Source organism: Macaca thibetana, chromosome 6 (genome assembly GCF_024542745.1).
Source record: "Macaca thibetana thibetana isolate TM-01 chromosome 6, ASM2454274v1, whole genome shotgun sequence".
In the NCBI taxonomy this organism is placed as follows: Eukaryota; Metazoa; Chordata; class Mammalia; order Primates; family Cercopithecidae; genus Macaca; species Macaca thibetana.
The window spans coordinates 40211398-40232414 of NC_065583.1; the positions used below are offsets into that span (position 1 = coordinate 40211398).

General features: G+C 49.8%; 3 protein-coding genes across 27 annotated transcripts in view; 1 reads left to right on the forward strand and 2 right to left on the reverse strand.

Annotated features, from left to right (window-relative positions):
- DIAPH1 (diaphanous related formin 1) overlaps positions 1-11140 on the forward strand; it is a 105883-nt gene extending 94743 nt beyond the window's left edge. For both annotated transcript variants that reach the window (XM_050794955.1, XM_050794954.1), the window contains 3 exons: positions 1-136; positions 1935-2021; positions 9165-11140. In XM_050794955.1, the coding sequence (XP_050650912.1) occupies positions 1-136; positions 1935-2021; positions 9165-9292 (351 nt within the window). In that variant the 3' untranslated portion in view covers positions 9293-11140. The remainder of the gene's footprint in view (positions 137-1934; positions 2022-9164) is intronic.
- RELL2 (RELT like 2) overlaps positions 1-21017 on the reverse strand; it is a 347299-nt gene that overhangs the window by 117718 nt on the left and 208564 nt on the right. The gene's annotated exons all lie outside the window — the stretch shown is intronic.
- The window catches only part of LOC126957240 (protocadherin gamma-C4), a 190277-nt gene continuing 182452 nt past the window's right edge, over positions 13193-21017 (reverse strand). For all 24 annotated transcript variants that reach the window (XM_050794896.1, XM_050794901.1, XM_050794900.1 and 21 more), the window contains 2 exons: positions 20655-20743; positions 13193-15217 (listed from right to left, as the gene is read on the reverse strand). In XM_050794896.1, the coding sequence (XP_050650853.1) occupies positions 14991-15217; positions 20655-20743 (316 nt within the window). In that variant the 3' untranslated portion in view covers positions 13193-14990. The remainder of the gene's footprint in view (positions 15218-20654; positions 20744-21017) is intronic.

Below are 21017 nucleotides of genomic sequence, written 5' to 3' on the forward strand. Positions count from 1 at the left end.
CAAGCAGTCAAGGAGAACCAGAAGCGGCGGGAGACAGAAGAAAAGATGAGGCGAGCAAAACTAGCCAAGGAGAAGGCAGAGAAGGAGCGGCTAGAGAAGCAGCAGAAGAGAGAGCAACTCATAGACATGAATGCAGGTGAGGCGTGAAGATGGGTTGATGGGTTGAGATAGGAATGTTTGGAAGACTTCTCTGCCTAAGAGTCTAGAGGCAGAGTCTCATGTCTGAGCTCACCTCCTGGCAAATGATTTTTGGCAGTCTTCTACCTCCGAGATCCCGATGCCGGACTTTAACCCCAGTTCAGATAATGCACATTCCAACTTGCCCTGGTAAAACTTTTACCTTTTCTCTCCTTTGCTGGCTCTTGTGTTCTCTCTCATTCCCCCGTGATTGTGGTATTGCTGTGATATATACTGTTTTCCTTCTGTCCGTCCAAAGGTTCTTCTGGCCTGTTCTCATTCCCTCCACTAAATCTTTCGGGTTTTTTTTCTTTAAAATATTTTCCTGACGCTCCTCCCATCTTTTAACTGTGGTGTGTCTTCCCTTTCTGCCTATTTCACAAAGTACTGTGTCCCTAGTACCTTAGCCCAGTTGTATACACAATTAGACTGTAAATGGATTGAACTTTTGGAGGGGGTGGGGAGTCGGTCACCCTCTTCTTTTTTCAGCAGAATCTCTATTTCACTACCAGAAGCATGTCTTTGTTGAAACATATGGTTTCAATTACTGGCCCTCTGTTTCCTGTCTCTGCTTCTTTCCTGCTGCAGATTCCCTACCCCTTCGCCCCCACTGCTCTCTCTGTGGGCAGCGGAAATACAGCATACGCTGCTCACACAGCACTGAGCTGATACCACCCTCCTCCGAACCTGAGGGGCCACGAGCCTTCTGCAAATGAGGAGGTGTTCACAGAGCTGCTGAGTTTGTTAGGAATCAGTATTTTACAGACCACGGACACAAGGGCTGCTCTGATACCTCTTGCTACCAGGGACTTTTCTTTATGCTTTTCTGGAAGGCAATTTCCTTGCCCTTAGTTGTAAGCCACAACTTTGTAATGCTATTAAAGCCCACACCAAGTATCCTTCACCTTCCCCTGGGACTCCAGGGTTTGCCCCCAGGTACTGGCTAGGATGCAGTGGGGGAAGGTGGAGTCCCACTGACATGTGGGATGAGGGCTGCACCGGGTCAACAGGCGGCGTAATGGACCTTGCCCAGTTTCCAGTACCTGGGTCAATGAGGGTGGAATGTAGGTCAGCTGCAGTGGTGATGCTCAGCCAGCAGGTGGCGCTGGGAGCAGTGAGCCCCAGCCTTGGAACTGGCAGCCTATGGGCATTTTGGGATTTCACAGTTTCAGATTTCACGATCCTAAGCTGTTGCCATGGAAACCGAGCCGGCTAGAACAAAGATTTTACATTAACTCTTTGTGTTCCAGCCAGGCTGCTCCTCTTAGATGCAGGGGACTTAGACATCAGGAAGACTTAGCCACTGGAGGCAGTACTTCAGGGAAGTGTACTCTTTGATCAGTGGTCTTTCCTCAGCCCTGCTCTGAGACCTAACCAGGCGAAACACTTTAGGATAAAGAGGGAGTGATATAGTTGCTGACTAATTTCACAGTCATAGTCTTTACTTATCCTGGTCTTGGAGTTGGGCAGTTCTATAATTTTGTTGCTAGTCCTGATTGGGGTGGGGAGGATGGCATTGCGGGAAGATATCCCAAGGTTTGCATTGGATACTAGGCAATGAGATCTTTTGTTTTAACCATTTGTAAGCAGATACAAGTAAACATGAACTTGTGAGACTTAAGGCTGAGCTCTCTTTGTCTCTTCTTAGCTGCCAGCTGCTGTGAGAGAGCAATAGCCATGCATTTTGTGTGGGGCTTGGTATTTGCCATGCTGCTCTGGCCGAAGAGTTCACATCTCCATCTTGTTCTTTATAACAGAGGGTGATGAGACAGGTGTGATGGACAGTCTTCTAGAAGCCCTGCAGTCAGGTGCAGCATTCCGACGAAAGAGAGGGCCCCGTCAAGGTAAGTAAGCACATGGAGCTCGTCCTGGGTGTCGAAGTGGGTGAGGGCTCTCTACTCCTGCCAGTCTGAGGCTGAAGAGCAAATAATGATGTTCTAAGCATCTTTTTAATCCCTGCATCCAGAACGGATTATCTAGTCCTCTTCTTCCCATGTTACAGAGTAGCGACTTAGAAAACGAGTTTAAAGGGCTGACAGTAAATCAGTTACATTGGATTATGCCACATTTCTCCCCACTCTTGAAGCCGATATTTGGAACAAAAGAACTGAGCTGCAGGACACAGGGATTTGAGTGGGCATTTGTGTGTATGAACAAAAGTTGATCTAAATACAAAATGTATATTAGGTATAGATTGAAATTCAAATTAAAAATAAGTCAGAGTCCGTACTCTGGACTTCACAAGCAGAAGGCATACATAGAGAGAACTAATAATAGAAAGTATACAATTTTGTAGAGAGGTTTAGGCATCATTATTCCCAGACAGAAAAATATAGAGGAGCACCTCTATTGAAGGATTATGCCGTGACTGAAAACTACCTTTTCCTTGAGTGCAGTTAGCCTCTGTTGCCCTTGCCTTTCCCCCATCACTGCCCTGCAATCTCCTTTCACATCTTTTGGAAGATCTAAGTGGATTACATTGAGCTAGAGATTCTAAAAAGAGCTAGGACAAATGATCCAGGTATTAGTATGGGAAAAGATTAATGAGTAAGTTCCCCCTGAGGGAATCTTAAAGTGGCCAGGAGACTAATTCAAAAGAAGGTATAGCCAAGGCTGCCCTTCATGTGGAATTGACCTGCACCATTGTGTCTAGTGAAGGTCTTTTGAGGCTAGGAGTGGTAGCTTCTTTTCTAATTTGAAGAGTGGGAATTACAAAAAAGGCATCATTTAAAGGTTTCTACTTCAGAGGGACTTAAATCTATATTCCCTATTTCTTGGCTGTTGCATTGTGTAGGACCATTTGATAGTGAGTTTTACTTTGAGATTATTGTAAATAGAAGGAGTTACACAGCTTGCTTTGGCCAGTGCTCAGCTATTAGTGGTATCTGTAGGGCCTATAGTACCTGCCACAGCCTGGAAAGGGGGACCTTAGAGCATGCTAGCCTATATAAACTCAGTATCCTGGCCCAACTGTTTCCATCACTGTGAGTTTCATCTGTAATGGCTGACTGCCCATTTCTACTTATACTCTGAATAACCAGAGTGATACTCCCTTCTGAGGGCTCTCTTGTATGACTTCAGAATGTTCCCCAAACTGAAAGCTCCCGAGTCAAAGTTCTTATCCATTTTCTGGCATTCTCTGAGTACAGGCTTTCTAAAGGGGAGGAGAAGTGGATATGAAGAGCTGAGTACTCTCTGGGCTAGTGTTTAGTCTTACAGATAGGTGTTTGCAAGGAGAGTACAGCTAGAGGTACCCTTACTCCTGTATTTCATCTTATAGGTTCTTACAACATTATTTCCTACTGACCACATAAGGTGATGTGGCCTTAACATTAAGCATTTCTAGCCTTACAAAAATACATTGCATCTTACTGGGTTTTTTTTTACCCCGTCAGCTAAGTGCCTGCATCAGACTTTTGGTGGGGAATTCCCTTTTAAGCCTAATCTTCCTGTGGAACTATACTAGAATCCCAGATGCTTCCTGTACACAGGTAACCAGACATCAGTGGCTTCCCTCTGCTGGGGAAGCCCCATTCTTACTTCTTTCCAAATGGAAAATCAGAACTCACAGGTGGAGGAAGGAGGAATTTTGTTGGAACCTAACCTTCCAGCAGAGGACCTGAATTAGTCAAAGTACTCTCTCCCATGCCAGAGGGAATAGGAGGAGACTTATACTAGGAGATATTAAATTGGAAAGTAGGTAAAATGACAATTACATATATTTTAAGTGGCTCTAGCCTATAAGCTTATCTTTCTAGGCTCTGGGTTCACTAAATACACTTGAATATATCTTGGAGTTATTCCGGTAACTCTTTAGACCTTGGTGCTTTCACATCATGTAAAGTGATGTGATGTGGCCTCACATTAAACATAAACAGGAGGATAGCCATCAGAGTAGACTACAAAGAACACAGGGTAGGTAGGGATCAAAACTCCTAAAGTCATATCTAGTTGGGATGCTGTCTGTGTTATCCTAAGCAAGTCACTTAATGTTTCTGGGACACAGTTCCTCAGGTATAAAATGAGAATTGGACTAGAATGAATGGTCTCCAGAGTCCCTTCCAGCTCTAATATTTTTTTGTGCAGTGACAACAGGATTGAGAGGAGAAGAGGAGAGAGAGGCTGGACTTAGACGGCCCCATTTTCAAAATACAAAGGTTCCACTGGCTATAGGTTTCTCTGTGTGGCTACTGGATTTGGCTGTTCCACCCCTTGCCTGGCTGTCTCTGACTATTCCTCCTGGCTGATTGCTTTGAGCTAAAAAAACAGAGGCACTGTGGAGCATATCTGCCTCACAGCCCTCCTTTTTTCCAGAGAGACAGCTGTCCCTATTCAAAGACACTAGCTTTTTCCCTAGAATTTAAAGGAATGTTAAATTCTTCCGGTCTCTGGAGACCTGGGGGAGTGACCAGTATAAAAAGACTCATTGAGGAGTTGGAAGAGGAGAGTTACTATCAGGGTTGGTTCATTAAAAGCAACATGTAAACTGCTGTGACCCGCAGGGTGTGGGAGAACAATGGTTTAAGTGTCAAGGGGAAGAATCCATGTGATTGTATTACAGCTGCTATTTCAGGCCCATGGTTGAGTCAGCTTGTGGTTTTAATGACTCAACTTTATCTCCTTGTCTGAATTGTGGCCTCTTGTGTACAAGTCATTTGCTCACTGGGATAAAAGCCAAGGGAAGAAAGAAATTCAACTCTTCCTTTCCTTCCCTCTACCTAATTTCCCAGCTTCCCTATAAGCTCCATCCATCTAATAGAATCATGGAATTGGAAAGACTCTAAACACTTCCAGTGATTAGTATCTAACCTGCTCATAGGGAAAGGAATTAAAACCCGATAAGATGGCCAACACGGTGAAACTCTGTCTTGACTAAAAATACAAAAAATTTGCCGGGCGTGGTGGCAGGGCGCCTATAGTCCCAGCTACTCAGGAGGCTGAGGCAGGAGAATGGCATGAACCCGGGAGGTGGAGCTTGCAGTGAGCCGATATTGCACCACTGCACTCCAGTCTGGGTGACAGAATGAGACTCCATCTCAAAAAATAAAAATAAAAAACAGATAAGGTCTTGCCTAGGTCTACATGGCTATCTAATGACAGCACTGTAGCCCGCTTTTGTGACTCCCAAGTCCAGGGCTATTTCCACTCAGCCTGCATGATTGAACAGGAGATGGCAGTGAACCCACAGTATGGGCCGGAAATATTCTTTCATACCTTCCAGCAAGGAGAGTCTTGGACATGATGACATTGCTTCAGGAAGGTGCTCTCATGACCACCTGTGTTAGTCTATTTCTTGTTATTATAAAGAAATACCTGAGACTGGGTAATTTATAAGGAAAAGGGGTTTATTTGGCTGACAGTTCTGCAGACTGTATAGAAAGCATGGCGCCAGCATCTGCTGTTGAGGCCTCAGGAAGCTTCCAGTCAAGGGGGAAGAAGGTGTATCACAAGGCGGAAGTGGGAGCTAGAGAGATGCCAGGCTCTTTTAAAAACAACCAGTGCTCGTATGAGCTCTTTACTGTGGGGAGGGCACCAAGCCACTCATAAGGGATCCACCCCATGACCCAAGTGCCTCCCATTAGGCCCCACCTCCAACACTGTAGGCCACATTTCAGCATGAGTTTTGGAGCGGTTATACATTCAAACCGTATCACCTCCTATCTAGAGAAGGTTGCTAAGAATGTTTCCTGTACCACTACTTATTCTCCCCCCTACTTTTGTAAATAGGACAAGAAACATAATTAGGAGAGTTTGAGACAAGAATGAGTTATTTAGTGTGATGATGATTGCCCCATCTGTCCTAGTTTCCTCTTCCCTAAGGAAGCTTATTTTATTCCTTCCTCTTTAGTAATAGTTCCTAGCCTATGTTTTATAAAGGTCTTTTTCAAATCACTAACCTTTTTGAAATTTAGCTACACTTGCGTTATATGGTTTATTTTGCTGGTGTTTTTATCCTAGCCCACCCCTAACTTCTAGGAATCTGTCCTCAGCATTCACCAGTATCTCAAGATTGTTCCCTTTTCCCACACAGCCTGTGGGACTGTTCTCTTTGAGTTCATGATCCTCCCTGATCATTAACTCCATCTAGTCAAAATATTTATCTGGTTCTATGGCTACTTTTCAATAGTCTTATAACGAGTAAGTTGGGGGAAGTGTGGGGAGGTCAGTTTTTCTTGATTGTTCAACCTGCTGAGCATAATGGTGACTGAGTGGAAAGCTGGGAGACCTGTTCCAACAAGAGCTTTCTCATCCCCTGACCTTAGGCCACATCACACCCTCCCTGGTGTACTGGCTTTCAAGGCTTAAAAGGGAAATTTTGATCTTCTCCCTACCTACTGTCTGCTCCTGGTTCTTAGGAAGTTTGTAATACATCAGAAGCTTCTTGAGTTCAGAAATGTCTAGAGACACCACTTGATTAGGAATAAATGGTATCTTTTTAATTTGGAGGAAGAAACCACAGAAAGCAGCAGCTTAAGACCTACCACATGGGAACTCTGCCTTCTCCTGTGTTGCCCAGGACAAGTGGCCCAGTGTTCCTTTTCCCAAGGTCTGGAGTCAGATGTTATTTACACATACATACACCACTAGAGTTACACACACACACACACACGCACAGAGTCGCAATGTCTTCTTAACTGCTGGAGACTGAATTCAAAGAAATAATAAAATGATCTGAAACTGCTACCCTTCCGGTCATGAGAAATGGGATCTAGAGAGGGAGTACTTCATAAGAGAGTGGAAATGCAGGAGGCCTGAGGAAGATTTTGGTGGTAAGGACAATATGAGAAATGTACACATGTAGACCATCATAGTCACAATCACATAGGCTCCTTTTCCTCACTTGTCGGTCACGGAGCAGTAGTTTGTGTTCATAATCCAGTAAGTGGGTTTGTGAAATTCCCACAGTCTCGGTCACATACCTATGGTCTGTAACTAGATAAGTCCTGTGGCTTTCAGTCAGGGTCTTCACTATTCTTTCTCCTCTTGGTAGACAACCTCTTGTACCCCTGGGAAGTAAAGGAGGAGGAGCAGACCTTTAAATTGGTAACCTTGTGTGCATGCTGCGTGTTCCCTGCTTCATCTTCGGGCAGCCTCTCCTGTGATGAAAACAGTAGCCTGAGTCATGGCTCTGCAGGGGGAGAAGACCTGGTTAAGACTTGGGCTTTGGCAGGCTATGGTGACTCACGGTTGTAATCCCAGAACGTTAGGTTCCAAGGTGGGAGGATTGCTTGAGCCCAGGAGTTCAAGACCAACCTAGGCAACATGGAGAGACCCCATCTCTGCAAAAAATACAAAAATAGCTAGATGTGGTGGCACATGCTTATAGTCCAGCTACTAGGGAGGCTGAGGTGGGTGGATCACGTGAGTCTGGGAGGTTGAGGCTACAGTGAGCTATGATTGCGCTGCTGCACTCCAGCCTGGGCGACTGAGTGAGAGTCCATCCAAAAAAAAAAAAAAAAAGACGGTCTATCTGATCCTGTTTGGCTTCTGCCTACCTAAAGCTTTTTGCTGGTCCAAAAAGGCACTTTGTTCCAGTCCTGCAACTGCCCCAGTCTTGGTCTTCATTTAGGAGTGCTCGGCTCTTTCATCTGGTCCTGCTTCTAAAACATTCCGGTACTGCTTTCTCCACTCCAGCTTTCCCAGATCTCCAGGAAGTCTTTTTTTTTTTTCCCCCCCAATTGAGATATCATTTACATACCTAAAATTCACCATTTAAAAATGTATAATTCAGGGGTTTTAGAATATTCACAAGATTGTATAACCATTACTACTATCTAATTCCAGAACGTTTTCATCATCCGCAAAAGAAAAACAATAATACCCATTAGCAGTCACTTCTGACTCTCCCCTCCCCTTGCCTCTGGCAACCACCAGTCTGTTTTCTATCTCTGGGTTTTTCTGTGCTGGACATTTCATAGAAGCTGACCCATAACATATGGCCTTTCGTGTCTGGCTTCTTTCATCCCAGACAGCTCTTTGTATATACGCAGTCGCTCTGTGCTGTTCCGGGGCATGGGAGGAGGAGACATCATGAGATGGGCGTGGTCTCAAGGAGTGGCCTTCCTGCTGCAGATACTGGGGCCATAAGCCTAGATACCATAAATGAATATGAGAGTCTTGGGGATGAAACCCAGCAGTTAGAACAGAAACTCGTGGATTGATTTGGTTCTTTTCCAATCTGGGATGACAGCTGGAACTTGACCATCCCTTAGCCACATGGGCTGAGATTTCTTTGTAGGGGTCCTCTCCTGTCCATCCTTGATCCCAGTTCTGCTTCCCTGACGGAGCTTTTATTACTACCTCCACTCCCCCCACCCCACCCCCACATACTCTATACACCTTGAAGGGCCCTTGGCATTTGTATCACGGCTGCTACCTTTGAAGAGGTGGGAAAAAGCTAAGGCGTGTGGGCATCTGTTGTTGGAGGAACACATAGGAGTGCGATGCCAATGCGTGACTGCTATTCCTCTTTGCAGGAGTCTCTCCAACCACCTACGGAAGGTCGCCTTCTGCTAGGGACAACCCTCCCAGGGCTGAATGAAAAGTGTTTTGGCCTAGGAGTTTCCTGGGACCTGTCAAGAAAACAAAAATAATACTATGTACTAAGCTTTAGTCTATTTAATTCCAACATCCCTATTATTAGAAAATAGACTTTGAGTACTTCATCTCTCCCTAAGTCACATAGCTAACACTTCAACCCAGTTCTGTCTGTCTAGCTGTGTTCAAACTTTTATGCTATTTTCACACAGGGAAGCAAGGGGGCAAGGCTTGCTTTCCCGTTGCACCATACTCTCTTACATTCTTTGCCACCCAAAAATATATTCCACATGCTGGATCTCTGCCCCTCTTTCTTCAGAGTAAAGCCCTCTATGAACTGGCCAACGTAGTCATGTCTGTGTGGCTTACGGCTGATTATCTGCTGTAGAGTTTGAAAGAAATTAGAAATGAGGCCTTCCACGGACAGAATCTCTCATCTTCTCTTGCAGCCAACAGGAAGGCCGGGTGTGCCAAGGACGATGCCATGGCCGCTGTTCCTGCCAAGGTGTCTAAGAAGAATGAGACATTCCCCACAATCCTTGAGGAAGCCAAGGAGTTGGTTGGCCGTGCAAGCTAATGTGGGTCCTGTGACGGCGGGAACTGAGGCGGGAGCTCCTCAGCGGAGTGGCAGACTGTCCTGCCCTGCAGCATGTGCCTAAAGGCTCAAGGGGATATTCCTCTGGGGTGGCCACTCCCACCACCCTGACCCTGTCTTTCTCTCTGGCCTGCTGCTCTCTCAACATCACATCCAGCTTCAGCTGCCTGGAGGCCAGAAGGAAAGGGCAGTGTGGGGGAGGCCTGAGCCCAACCTAGCCAGCCCTGGCTGTTGTATTACCAAAGCAGGGTCCATGTTTGCTGCCTTAACCCTGTCTCCTCTCTGTTACTCAGAGGGCCTCATCTCAGACAAGGCCCAGCCTGCTTTTTCTCAGCCCTGACTTTCTAATGGGCTTTCCCCCCAGGTCAATCTTGCTGGATTTGTGCTTTTCTTTTGTGGTTTCTTTGGCCCTGAGAACAGCATGGGGCTTGTAAACCTTTGGGCAGATCCCTCCTTTCATTGCTGTCGTCTGTGCTCTTCCCTCTCCTGGCTGTGGTTATTTATTATTAGTGGTGTGGCACTGGGAGCTGCTCCTAAGGAAGCTGGGAGCAAATCCCACCTTTACCCCACCTTCCTGGGAAAGGCCTCCAAAGCAAAGGATCTGGACCACTTTCCCTGTTGTGCTGTGGCCCACGCCAGACAGAGCCTGTGGGCAGGCAGGCAGGGCATAGAGACAGTGTGGGACCTGCCCCCAGCCTCTGCCATGCTTTATGCCCTTGCCTCTGTGGACCCTCTGCACCAACCCCAGGCTACTGAGCCACCTTCCCTCCTCATGCCTTCCCCGAGCTTTGGTGCATCTCATCTGGACTATGGGTTGTATTGTGACCATCCCAACACCTTACCCTCTGTCTACAAGGAAATGGGAGGTGGAGCCTCCTGGCTGAGAAATTGTTTTGCAAATGGATCTATTTTTGTATGAAAAAAAAATTTTTTTAAAGAAAACTCTTCCTTCCCCCTTTCCCCTCCATAATGTAAGAAGCTTTGGTGGCAGGTTCCAGAGTTCCTGGGATTTCTCCTCACAGGCCCAATCCTCAATATGCCCCTGGACCTTCTGGACCCTTGAGTCCAAGGCAGATCCTCTCTCCCAGGGAATCCGACACAGGAGGAACCCCTTCTCTGGTTGAGCTGGACCAGGCCTGAGAGCGGGAGCTGTAAGACCATAGAGTTTTTTATAAATGTATAAATGTATCAAGCCAAATGTGCAGATGCTAACTGGACATTCTGGGGAACTGGGCACCAGGAGTGCCTTCATACACTGTACCCCAGCTCTCTTTTAAAAGAGAAGTGGGAGGGCACACCGAACTGTTTGGTGTCCCCAACCACAGGGAGCTCCAGTATTCTGGCTTAGGGTGACACTTTTGTCGTCCTTGTGCCCCTCTCAGCTTTTCATCCCCAGCTAGGAAGAAAGAATGGCACTCTTGGCTTTGGCCCAAAATTAGAGTTGTTAGAGCAAGAGAGAGCTTAGGAAGCATGAGGGCAACTATAGGTGAGGCCTTACTGCCAGGAGGGAGGGTTGTGGTTGCTGGTGCTTGTGTGTAAAGGGGCAAGAGCTGCTCCTTTGGCCTATTCCTTGGAGGACTCTGATGCAGGGCGTCTGTTGCTCCGCTGAGTCACCTCCTCCCTGCTCGCTGACATCTGGGGCTTTGACCCTTTCTTTTTTAATCTACTTTTGCTAAGATGCATTTAATAAAAAAAAAAAAAAAGAGAGAGAGAGAGATAGGTGTGGGGACAAAATGCAAACCTCTTTCCCTTGCCTCAGAGGCTTCTGGGATGTCATCACCTCCAGTTTGTTGGTTTTGTTTCCAACTGTTAATAAAGCATTGAAACAGTGCTGCAGTACAGCTTCCTGTGTGAATTTCTGAGCTGTTTTCTTTTCACCGTAGTCCAGGCTCCTCTAGTCTTTCCTGCGTCAAATCCCTGGTTGACCTGACAAATCCCTGTGAAAAAGCTAAAGGTGCCAGACACTTTGCTTGGGCACTGGGCTAGAGATGGTTGCTTCTACCCCACCAGAGCTCACCTCAAGGCTGTTTGGCCACAGTAAAGGAGTGGGCGCCCAGTTCAGCTCCCTGACTCTTCCACATTGCTGCTACTTGGCTTGGAGCTCTTTTTTGGAACTCACTTGTAACCTTTCATGTTCCCAGATGTCACACAAGGTTTCCTGGCAGTACCTGTGTCTCTTGCTGAGGGAAGCATCTGACTCCCACTTTCCCATCCCCTCTGCTCTGTTGGTGGCCACAGACCACATTCCAGAGTAGAGGGGCTTACCCTGGGGTAGAAACCTGAGCCTGCCCAGCAGAGTTTGGGAGCCCGAGGTCATGCTCCAGATGAATTGCCACTTGGAGCCATACTTGTCTGAGCGTGTTATGACCTGCACAAAAAAGCCAGACCAGCAATGAGCAGGCCCAGGGTAGACAGGGAGGGGCCTGGAGAGGACCACACACCCATTCAGGCAGGCTCTGAAACTGGAAATAAAAGCCTTTAAAATAGCCCTGGAGCCTGGGCAGCTGCCTCCCCAGTATGGCCTAAGGTGTGGGGATGGGCTGCTTGCCGCCTCCCTCCTATCCCCCAGAGGCCACGCGTTTCTGGCTCAAAGCTTTATAGGCACACATACCAATTAGGGGACCGACCACAGCTGCTCACGCGCTCTGCCAGTCTGCTGCTGTGCCTGGAATAGAACCCAGGCGCCCGGCAGCCCGCCCCTCCACAGCCTGGCTCTGAGTAACAAAACCCTGCTTCCATCTCAGCAACCTTGCACACCACCCTTTCTCCCACGCTAGAAAGTCGCTCCCAGATTCTTAAGTTGGAAGGTTTGGTTTCCATGACAACAGACTTGAGCTGGCAGAGTGGGTGACCTGGCTCTGGGAGGCTCTACAGCGTGGAGGAAGCCGCATAACCTCGCTGTCCGGTTAGATAACCCCAGTGGCTCTGTCTGCGTTCTTGGGTCCTTCCGGGTAGTTCCCCTTATAAGTTCCCCTTCACCCCCAGCTCCGTGTTTTCTGCAGCTTCTCTGGCTGCAGCAACCTCGGAATCCCACAGTGCTTCGAGGAGGCAGGCGGAGGGGGCGGGGAGATGGGAGGGCAGGCGAGTGAGTGGAACAGCACCGGAGAGGAAGGAGGGAGGGGAGCTGAGTCTGCGAGGGATCTCATTTCCTGCACGCCCTTTCAGTCCCCTTGACCCCGCAAGAAAAGGATGAGCCCACCAATTTCTTAGGCTTTGCTGCGGAGATGTCAGAGGGAAGGCGAATTCCAGGTGGGGAAACTGAGGCTCGAGCTGCAGACTTGGTTTTCGAAGAATCGCCTCCTGCATTCCCTTCCACTCCCGCGGCTTTCCCAAAACCCCTAGGCAGTGGGGGTGGGGGTGCGGGGGCAAAGGAGAGTCTTCCCTCCTCCCGCGAAACCCTCCGGGGCGCTTCGAGTAGGTAATTTTAGTCGGGAAGGGGCGGGAACTACGGAAACGTTCTCTGTACCCTCCCCAACGCGTTTGCCCGGCGCCAACCCGCCCCCGCCCACGCCGGGGTCTCCTCTTCTGCCTGGAGACAGCCGCAAGCGTAGACTGCACATTCAATTGCACACTGACACGCCGCACTCAGATCTCCACCCCCACAGCGGACCCGCCAGCCGATCACACAGCGGCACACGGTACACAGATCCACAAGCACACAGTCAATCGCACTGTCTCATAGGCACAACGGCATTGCAAGCATACACAGCCATATTGCACAGTCACTCACACACACGCGCGCGAGCGCAATTCGGAAACATCTAGATGCGCAAGGACACAAAGTCGCCTCCCGATTCCGTCCTTCTTCCAGCACCCACCTCAGCTCATCATTTCATGCACACATGCCAGGAGCTTCCATCGCTTATACATAAACGTTCAGCCTTTCAGAAGAAACCTTTTTATTATTTTTTTGTCGAAGAAAAAAAGCCATATAAATATTAGAGTATAAAACTTGCGTGAGACACAGGAAGAGGGTGGGGTAGGAGCTACGTGACTATGCGAAGAGAAGCGCTTATAGAAGGAGTCAGTATGGGGGAGGGGGTCGCCTTAGCGCGTGGACACAGCACAAAACACAACACGGGCAGCCGCGGGCAGATCAAGGACAGACGGCTGCGCGGAGCCCGCCGCCCGCTGCCCACCCGCCATCACGTAAAAGCACACCGTACTACACTACTGGCTATTCTACACCAGCCGAAAGAGGGAGGGGGCTCTACACTACTGTAAGGGAGGGTCTGGGGTTCTCTGGCAGCCCCGCTGAATGGCCGGGGACCCGGGGGCAGAAGGGGGTGGGAGAGGAAGGTCTATGCACAAGGAGGCACTGGGGAACTTTAACCAGGCTATGGCCACTAGGGGGCGCACCGGGGGCCTGGGCAGTGGCCTTCACGGAATAGAAACGGCACCTGGCAAGGTGAAGGACTGAGGCTTCAGGAGGGCAGGGGCCCTGTGAAGAAGCCCCATCCTGGGCTGAGACTTTCTGTTCATTTGGTCCCTGCCCTAGCTCCTTGCCTCCCCAACCCAGGGACAAGAATGGCCTGGCTGGCCCGCTCTTCCTGCTGGGGCTCCACTGACCCTTCCACCAGTGGCACCTCTGGAGTACCCAGCACCCACAGAGGCCCCTCTGACCTCTCCAGGGGACCTGGTCCTAAACCTGCTTTGAGCTTCCTTGGACTGAAATGCCAGTTTAACCCATTGGTCCTGGTAGCTCAGCCCAAAGGTGGCTGCCTGGGCTGAGCCCTATTATGTAGTGGGAAGGATCCAGCCTAGTTCTTGGTTTATGGCTGGAATTTGGAGGATGTTGTCAGTCCCCTGAGGACATACAGAGCCTCCTCCAAGGCCTTGATAACTTGATGTGTCAAGCTTTGTCCATGCCCCCACCATCCACATCCACACACTTCCCTTCTTTATCTTACACCCCATACTGTCTTGGAACATGCAGTGGAGTCTCTTGTTTGAGGAGGAGGCGGGGGAAGTCACAGCATGCAGTGGGAACGTCGAACAATGAAAAACAAAACAGAAGACTGGTCCCCAGGGCGTTGGGAAGAGCCTTGGTAGCAAAATGCCCTCCCTAAATCCAGCAAGCATCAGTACCATGGGGATGGTGACCATGTCCTCCAAAACTTGAGCATTGATCTCAGGCTCTGGAAGGAGGTGAAGGGGCTGGCACCAAACCATGCTTTGGGGGAAGATTGAGAATCAAAGGAGAGGCCAAGAGGTCATGATACCCTTCCAGCTCTTCAGAACTAGGAGTCTTGTAGGTGACCTGGTACTTCAACACCCCAACCAACTTACTCAGGAGAGAGGAACTGTTGGAGTTGGGTGGGGAGGAGGGAGGCATGGGATGGATGGGCCTGATTGATTTGGAAGATGGAGGAGTTCAGCTATAACTAAATGGGTGTGGCAAATGGTTCTTGGTGTCTACACTAACCCCACTACCCCCATGGGTACAGCAATTGATTGGATGGGGGTTCCCAGCAGAACTCCCTTTGCATATTCAACCCCCGGGGGGTAAGGGGATGGGTGTTGACTGGGCACTTGTTTCTGTTTCCCAAGGGGAGCATGGCCTTGGCCCCTACCAGTATTCTGGGGGTGAGCCCTGAAACTCTGAGGCCTGGGTACAGGTAAGGAGAAGCTGGGCTGGTTGGGGGGAGGCTGCCCTGTGGCTCTTGGCCTGGCCTCCATGTTACTTCTTCTCCTTCTTGCCCGACTTCTTCTTGTTGCCATTGCCACCTGCTGGGGCCTTGCCATCCCGCTTGCCAGCTGCATTGGTCAGTGTGGCATTGCTGCCTGGGATGTAGACGTTCTGGCGGTAGTCGGGCACATGCTGCAGGGTGAACTGGGGTCCGTAGCGGGCACTCAAGCCCATGGTGCCGGCACCGCCTCCCAGGGTGGAGCTCCCATCAGCGGCTTCTGCAGAGACAGAGGAAGATCAGCTGGGAGCTAAACTTAGGGTCCTCAACAGTCACTCTCTTATACCCCCAGCAGTTAACGAATGCCTACACAGCACCCTGGGCCCTGAACACTGGGAATACAAGGTAGTCTCTCTTCACAAGAGTTGAGGGTAGAGGTTAAGAGGCTTTGGAGTGAGAAAGTCTAGGTTTGATTCCTAGCTCCTTTCCTTACTCACTGTGATCCGGGGCAAGTCTACCTAACTTCCCTATGCCACTTCAGTTTTCTCATCTGCAAAATGGGGATGATAATGGTAACCACCTCTTGTGGTTTTAGTGAATGCTAAATAAGAAAATGTATGTAAAGTACCTAAAATAGTGCCTGGTAGATCTAAGTGCTCAAAACACATTCGCTAGTATTTCTCTCAGGGCTGTGACACAGGCTCTCAGCTCCTTGCCCTGGCCTTTCTCAAGGGAGCCTCTGACTCCCACGCGAGACCATGGGCTCCTGGAGGGCAGCAGCCATGGTTTGTACATGCCCCTAGCCTTTGCCAAGCAAGGCCTGGCATGGAGTAGAGATTCAGTAGTTCTGTTAGTAATTGTGTGGGGTGGGGGTGAAGAAAGCGCTCTTCCAAGCCTCCATTTCAAAACAGCATTTTATTTTTATTTTTATTTTTTTTTAGATGGAGTTCTGCTCTGTCACCCAGCCTGGAGTGCAGTGGCGCGATCTCGGCTCACTGCAACCTCTGCCTCCTGGGCTCAAGTGATTCTCCTGCCTCAGCCTCCTGAGTAGCTGGGATTACAGGTGCACGCCACTAGCCCAGCTAATTTTTGTATTTCAAAACAGCATTTGAGCACCTACTGTGTGCCAGGCACTCTGCCGGATGCTTCACATGCACAATCACTTTTAACCTCTACATAACAGCCCAGCCACGTATGTGGTACGACCCCCATTTTACAGATGAGGGAACCAAGGCCATACCAGGCAGCATTTATTAGAGGGGAATTCAGGCCCAAGTGTACCTAAGCACATGCTGGAAGGGACAGTCAGTCACCACCGCCACCAGCAGCTTGGACCTTATCCCTACTCTGAGTGAATAGGAGGTAGAAAGAAGATGGAGAAGAGCCTTGCTCTATGAAGCTGAGGAGATGATGATCTCGGGGACCAGATATCTGAGGGACACTTTACGCACAGGCTCAGAGTGTCACAGCCAGGTAACATCAGAGAGCACCTCTGGCCCAATGTCCCACTGTACATAAGAAGAAACTGTGGCCCAGAGAAGTCCACACTCTGGCCCTGGCTCAGCATCACCCAGGAACTTGTTTAGAATGCAGCCTCTCGGAGTTGCCAGCTGATTTGTATGCACTGTGAAGGCTGAGAAGCACTTTACTACCTCATAGGGTTGCTGTGAGGACTAAATGAGATGGTGCTTCATCCTGTGCAATACATCATCAACAGCGTCATCATCCAGCATGCCATCACCTCTACCCTTCACCTACCCTGACTGGGTCAGGGGTGGGAGAGGAGGAAACAGGAGTTTGACTCCTTGGGGCTGGCTGCTGAAGGCTCTGAGATCCTCTGTGGTTAGGAGACAGTTAAAACCTCAGGGATGCCCAGGCCAGCCCAGGCCCAGCTGGCAGTAGAACTTCCCCCCCAGCCTCCCTCTGCTCCCACCCTAGACCCTGGGAGCGGGTAGAGAGAGTGACTAAAGCCGGAGAGGCTGAGTAATCCTGGGACATCAACCAGGGATTGAGAAATAGAGAGACAGGAAATATTTTCAAGCCGGCATAAGAGGGGGAGGGCACACGGGAAGGGAGAGCCGGGATGCGTCTCGGTTTTCCTCTTCACGCACCAACGCTCAGGCTTCTACAGCCTCCATTTCATGTCGCAAATCCCCGGAGCTGAGAGCTTTCTGGGGGCGGGGGAGAGGGGTTGAATGGGAGGGAGCAGCTGTCCACTTCCTCCTCTCCTACCCCAGCTCGCCCCCACCCCCCAGCTCTTTCATTCCGCTGACATTTCTCTGTTTTCCCTAATTAACTCCAAAAGGGAGCCAGGTCCGCCACCGCCTCGCCCCCTCCCCTCCAGCCATCAGCCTCTTCCAGCCTTTCCCAGCCTGGGATGGAAGGGGTAGGGGAGGGGGGCCCAGATCTGGCTTCAAAGAGCCAGGATTCCAGAGTGATTTAGGGGCTAGAGGGGAGACCTCGGAGGCGCCAGAGAAAGAGCGGGGTGGGGGGTGTGGTCTCCCTGCACACAGAAAAGAATGAGGAGGAACACGGAGAAGCAGGGAGAAGGGAGGCAGAAACAGAATGACAGGAAGGGCCTGACTGAGTAGCTAGAAGCTCGGCCCACCCACGTCCTACGTGCACCCAAGATCTCTGAGTAGCACCCCAGTGGGTGAAAGTGACAAAACCATCCCCCGCCCACCTCGTGGGGGGGTGCCCTGAGGTTGGGCTAGACCTGGAGGGAGAAAAGATATGGACATCCAGAATGTAATAGAGAATTATCTGCTCTGCTCTGCCACTAAGGAACTGTGTGAGCTTGGTCAAGGCTCTGCATGGCTCAAGCCTGTTTCCCCATCTATAAGTCTGAGGGGAAGAAGTTAGATTGCCAGCTTTGACCTTCTGTAGAGTCAGGTCTCCAGTGCGCCTCCCTCTACATCCCACTCCCCACAAGGCCCACCAAGGAGCGGGATTTTCTCTTGGTCCAAGGAGAGGCAGACTTAGGAGAGCCCCAAGAAGCTGGACATCTTCTGGCCTGGACAAGGTGGGGGTGATGCCTCCTCTCCTGTGCCAGCCTCTACTCAGGGAAACTCAGCTCCCAGCTCCCTGACCTCCCTGTGTCCTCTTAACCCACCCTATCCCAGGGCCGAGGCAGCAACTCCAGAGTAGCCCAGGGAGGCCTGATTAGCTGGAACACAGCTGGCTGAGCTGCAAACCGCAGCCTCCTTGAGAGCATCCCTCCCCCCAGATGTTTATTTTAAAAGCCTCCTCCCAAGTGTCGGTTTTTACTTTCCCTCTTACTTAACCCCCCTCAGCAGCCCCACAGGCCTGGCTGGGCTGGACTTCAGGAACCTCTCTGGTTTCAGGGCAAGGAAGCGGGTGTGAAAGTGAGAGCAGGACCTGACCCACCACCTCCACCCCCAGGGTCCGTTCCCAGGGTGCAGGCTCAGATGAGGGTCAGGCCCTGTGTGGGCCAAAGGAGGGAGGCCTTGACAGGGGAACGAGCTGCATGACTTGCTTTGGAGGGTTTGGGGCCATAAATACTGATTTCATTTCTGTTTTGAACATCTGGATTTAGGCTAAAAAGCTACTTCCTGGCCTCAGGGCGCAAGGCCACAACAGCTAAATATACCTGTTTATTTCCCTCAAGAGCCCAACTTGGCATCTCCTCAGACCCAGCCGCCTGCCACTCAGTCTCTGGCCTCTCTGGAATCATAGCCCCACCAGACCTGGGACAGCTCTGCCTCAGGAGGCCAGCAGTCCCTGCCACCTCTCTGTCCTTCCATCAACCACAGGCCTGGCCCCACTTAACCTCGAAGACATCTGGGCTAGAGTTGCCAGATTTAGTAAATAAAAGCACAGGGCTCCCAGTTAAATTTGAATTTCAGGTAAACAATTAGCATTTTTTTTAAGTACATTATGTCTCATGCAACATTTGAGACTGACTTATGCTAAAATAGTACTTGCTGTTTATCTGACATTCAAATTTAACTGGCCAGCCTGTATTTTATCTGGCAACCCTGATGTGGAAGAATAAAGCAGAGCTTGAGGAAGAGGTTAGCTTCTAGTCCTGCTCAGAGTAATAGAGAAGCCGAGGCTGGATCCAAAGGCAGCCATGTTCCCTATAGTAGAAAGAGCATAAACTTGGGAGTTGAGCCAGGTTAGAACCTCAGCTTAGCAGCTCAAAACTGGGGACCCTGGGGCAAGTGCCTTCGCGGTTCTCTCATCTGTCAAATGTGAGAAATCAGGCCTGCCTTGCAGAGCTATTGAGAGGATTCATTGACAGGAGGCCCCTAAAGTTTGTTTAGCGTGTGCGCAGGTGTGATGACAGTGCTTCTTGTGATTTCACCTGGTTCTCTACCCACCAGTCCTCCAGACGTGCTGGAGGGCAGGGCTATCAGTTCATGATATAGGGCAATGCCTTGATCCTCTGCCAGCCTCCTTATAAGCCCAGGATTTGCTGCTCCAGAAGCTAGTCTTTATTAACAGGCATTATTCTAATTCTGCTTTCTACCCAGTAAAAATGAGTTTGGGTCAGCAAAGATAATAATATATTGTGCCCTTACTCTCTGCCAATCCCATGCTGAGGGACTTGCATTTGGCCCTGGTAACACCACAATGAGATCCGTTAATACTGTGCCCATTAACAGTAAGTGAAACCGAGGGGTTTAATAACTTACCCAAGGACTCATTGCTAAATGGTGGTGCCAGGATTTGAATCCAGATTGGCCTGCCTCTAAAGCCCATGCTCTTTTTTTTTTGAGACAGCGTCTCGCTCTGTTGCCCAGGCTGGAGTGCAGTGGTGCAATTTCTGCTCACCACAACCTCCGCCTCCCAGGTTCAAGCGATTCTCCTGCTTCAGCCTCCCCAGTAGCTGGGGCTATAGGCATGTACCACCATGCCCGGCTAATTTTTTGTATTTTTAATAGAGACGGGGTTTCACTATGTTGGCCAGGCTGGTCGCAAACTCCTGACATCATGATCTGCCCACCTCAGCATTCTAAAGTGCTGGGATTACAGGCGTGAGCCACCACACCCGGCCCAGGCCTGTACTCTTAAGGACGAATGATATTCTTCTTCCCCTGCTCTGGGCCCTAGTGACTCTTCAGGGACAACCACCATTGGTCGAATCTCTATTACAAAGGAAGCCCTTAGTCAACCTTATGGGAAAACCAGAATCCTACTCTTGAGTTAGGGGCAGCAAAAGAAGAGCCTCGCATAAGGAGGAGGTGTTTTCTCTGCTGGGGATTTCCACACCCACTTTCACTGCTTGAGGGCTTCTAAGCGCCAGGCCCAGAACTCTATGCTTTGCGGTATCATCTCATTTAATCTCTACAACAACCCTTTGGGGTCCCTGTCCCCACTTTCTAGACTGAAGAAACTGAGGTTTAGAGAGATTGAGCAAGTTGATCCAAGTCTCAAAGATAGTAGTAGTAGGTGGCAGAGCTAGGACCTGAGCTACGCTGTCCCATTCCAGAGCTAGACTTGTAACCACTATTCCCTCCATGAGTCTTTCCTTGTTCGCTCTCCTCTGGGCATCCCAGGACCCCCAATCCCTCTGCTGTTCCTTAGCCACAATTCCAGGCTTTATGTTTGGACCCATGGGTCCTCTCAGACCTGCCGAAAGATCTGGAGAAACTACACAGGTTTGATATCCAGTCCGTGGGCATGGTGGCTGTGAGAAGCACCCCAGAACCCCAGGTCTCCGACCCTTCCATACACGCACTGGCACCACTCACCACTGGCGGAGGCCAAGATCATGGCTTGCAGCATCTCTGTGTCAAACTGGTTGTTGGGCCAGGTGCCGGTGTCATCGCCATTTTGGGAGCTGGAGAGAGAATAGGATGGTGAGCACAGACTCCCAGGCCGGCACAGCTCGTGCCCCTCCTGTCCTCTCCCTGGGCTCCCAAACCTAGTACCCTAACCCTACCCCATGCCCAAGACCTTCTTCTCTCAGCAGGTAGGAGGCACTTCTACAGTCCTTCAGAAGCCAGAATCCCACAAGTCAGTCCCCCAAACCGGCTCTTTGCTGTCTCCGATGCTTTTTTTTTTTTTTTTTTTTGAGACAGGGTCTGTCATCCAGGCTGGAGTACAGTGGTGCG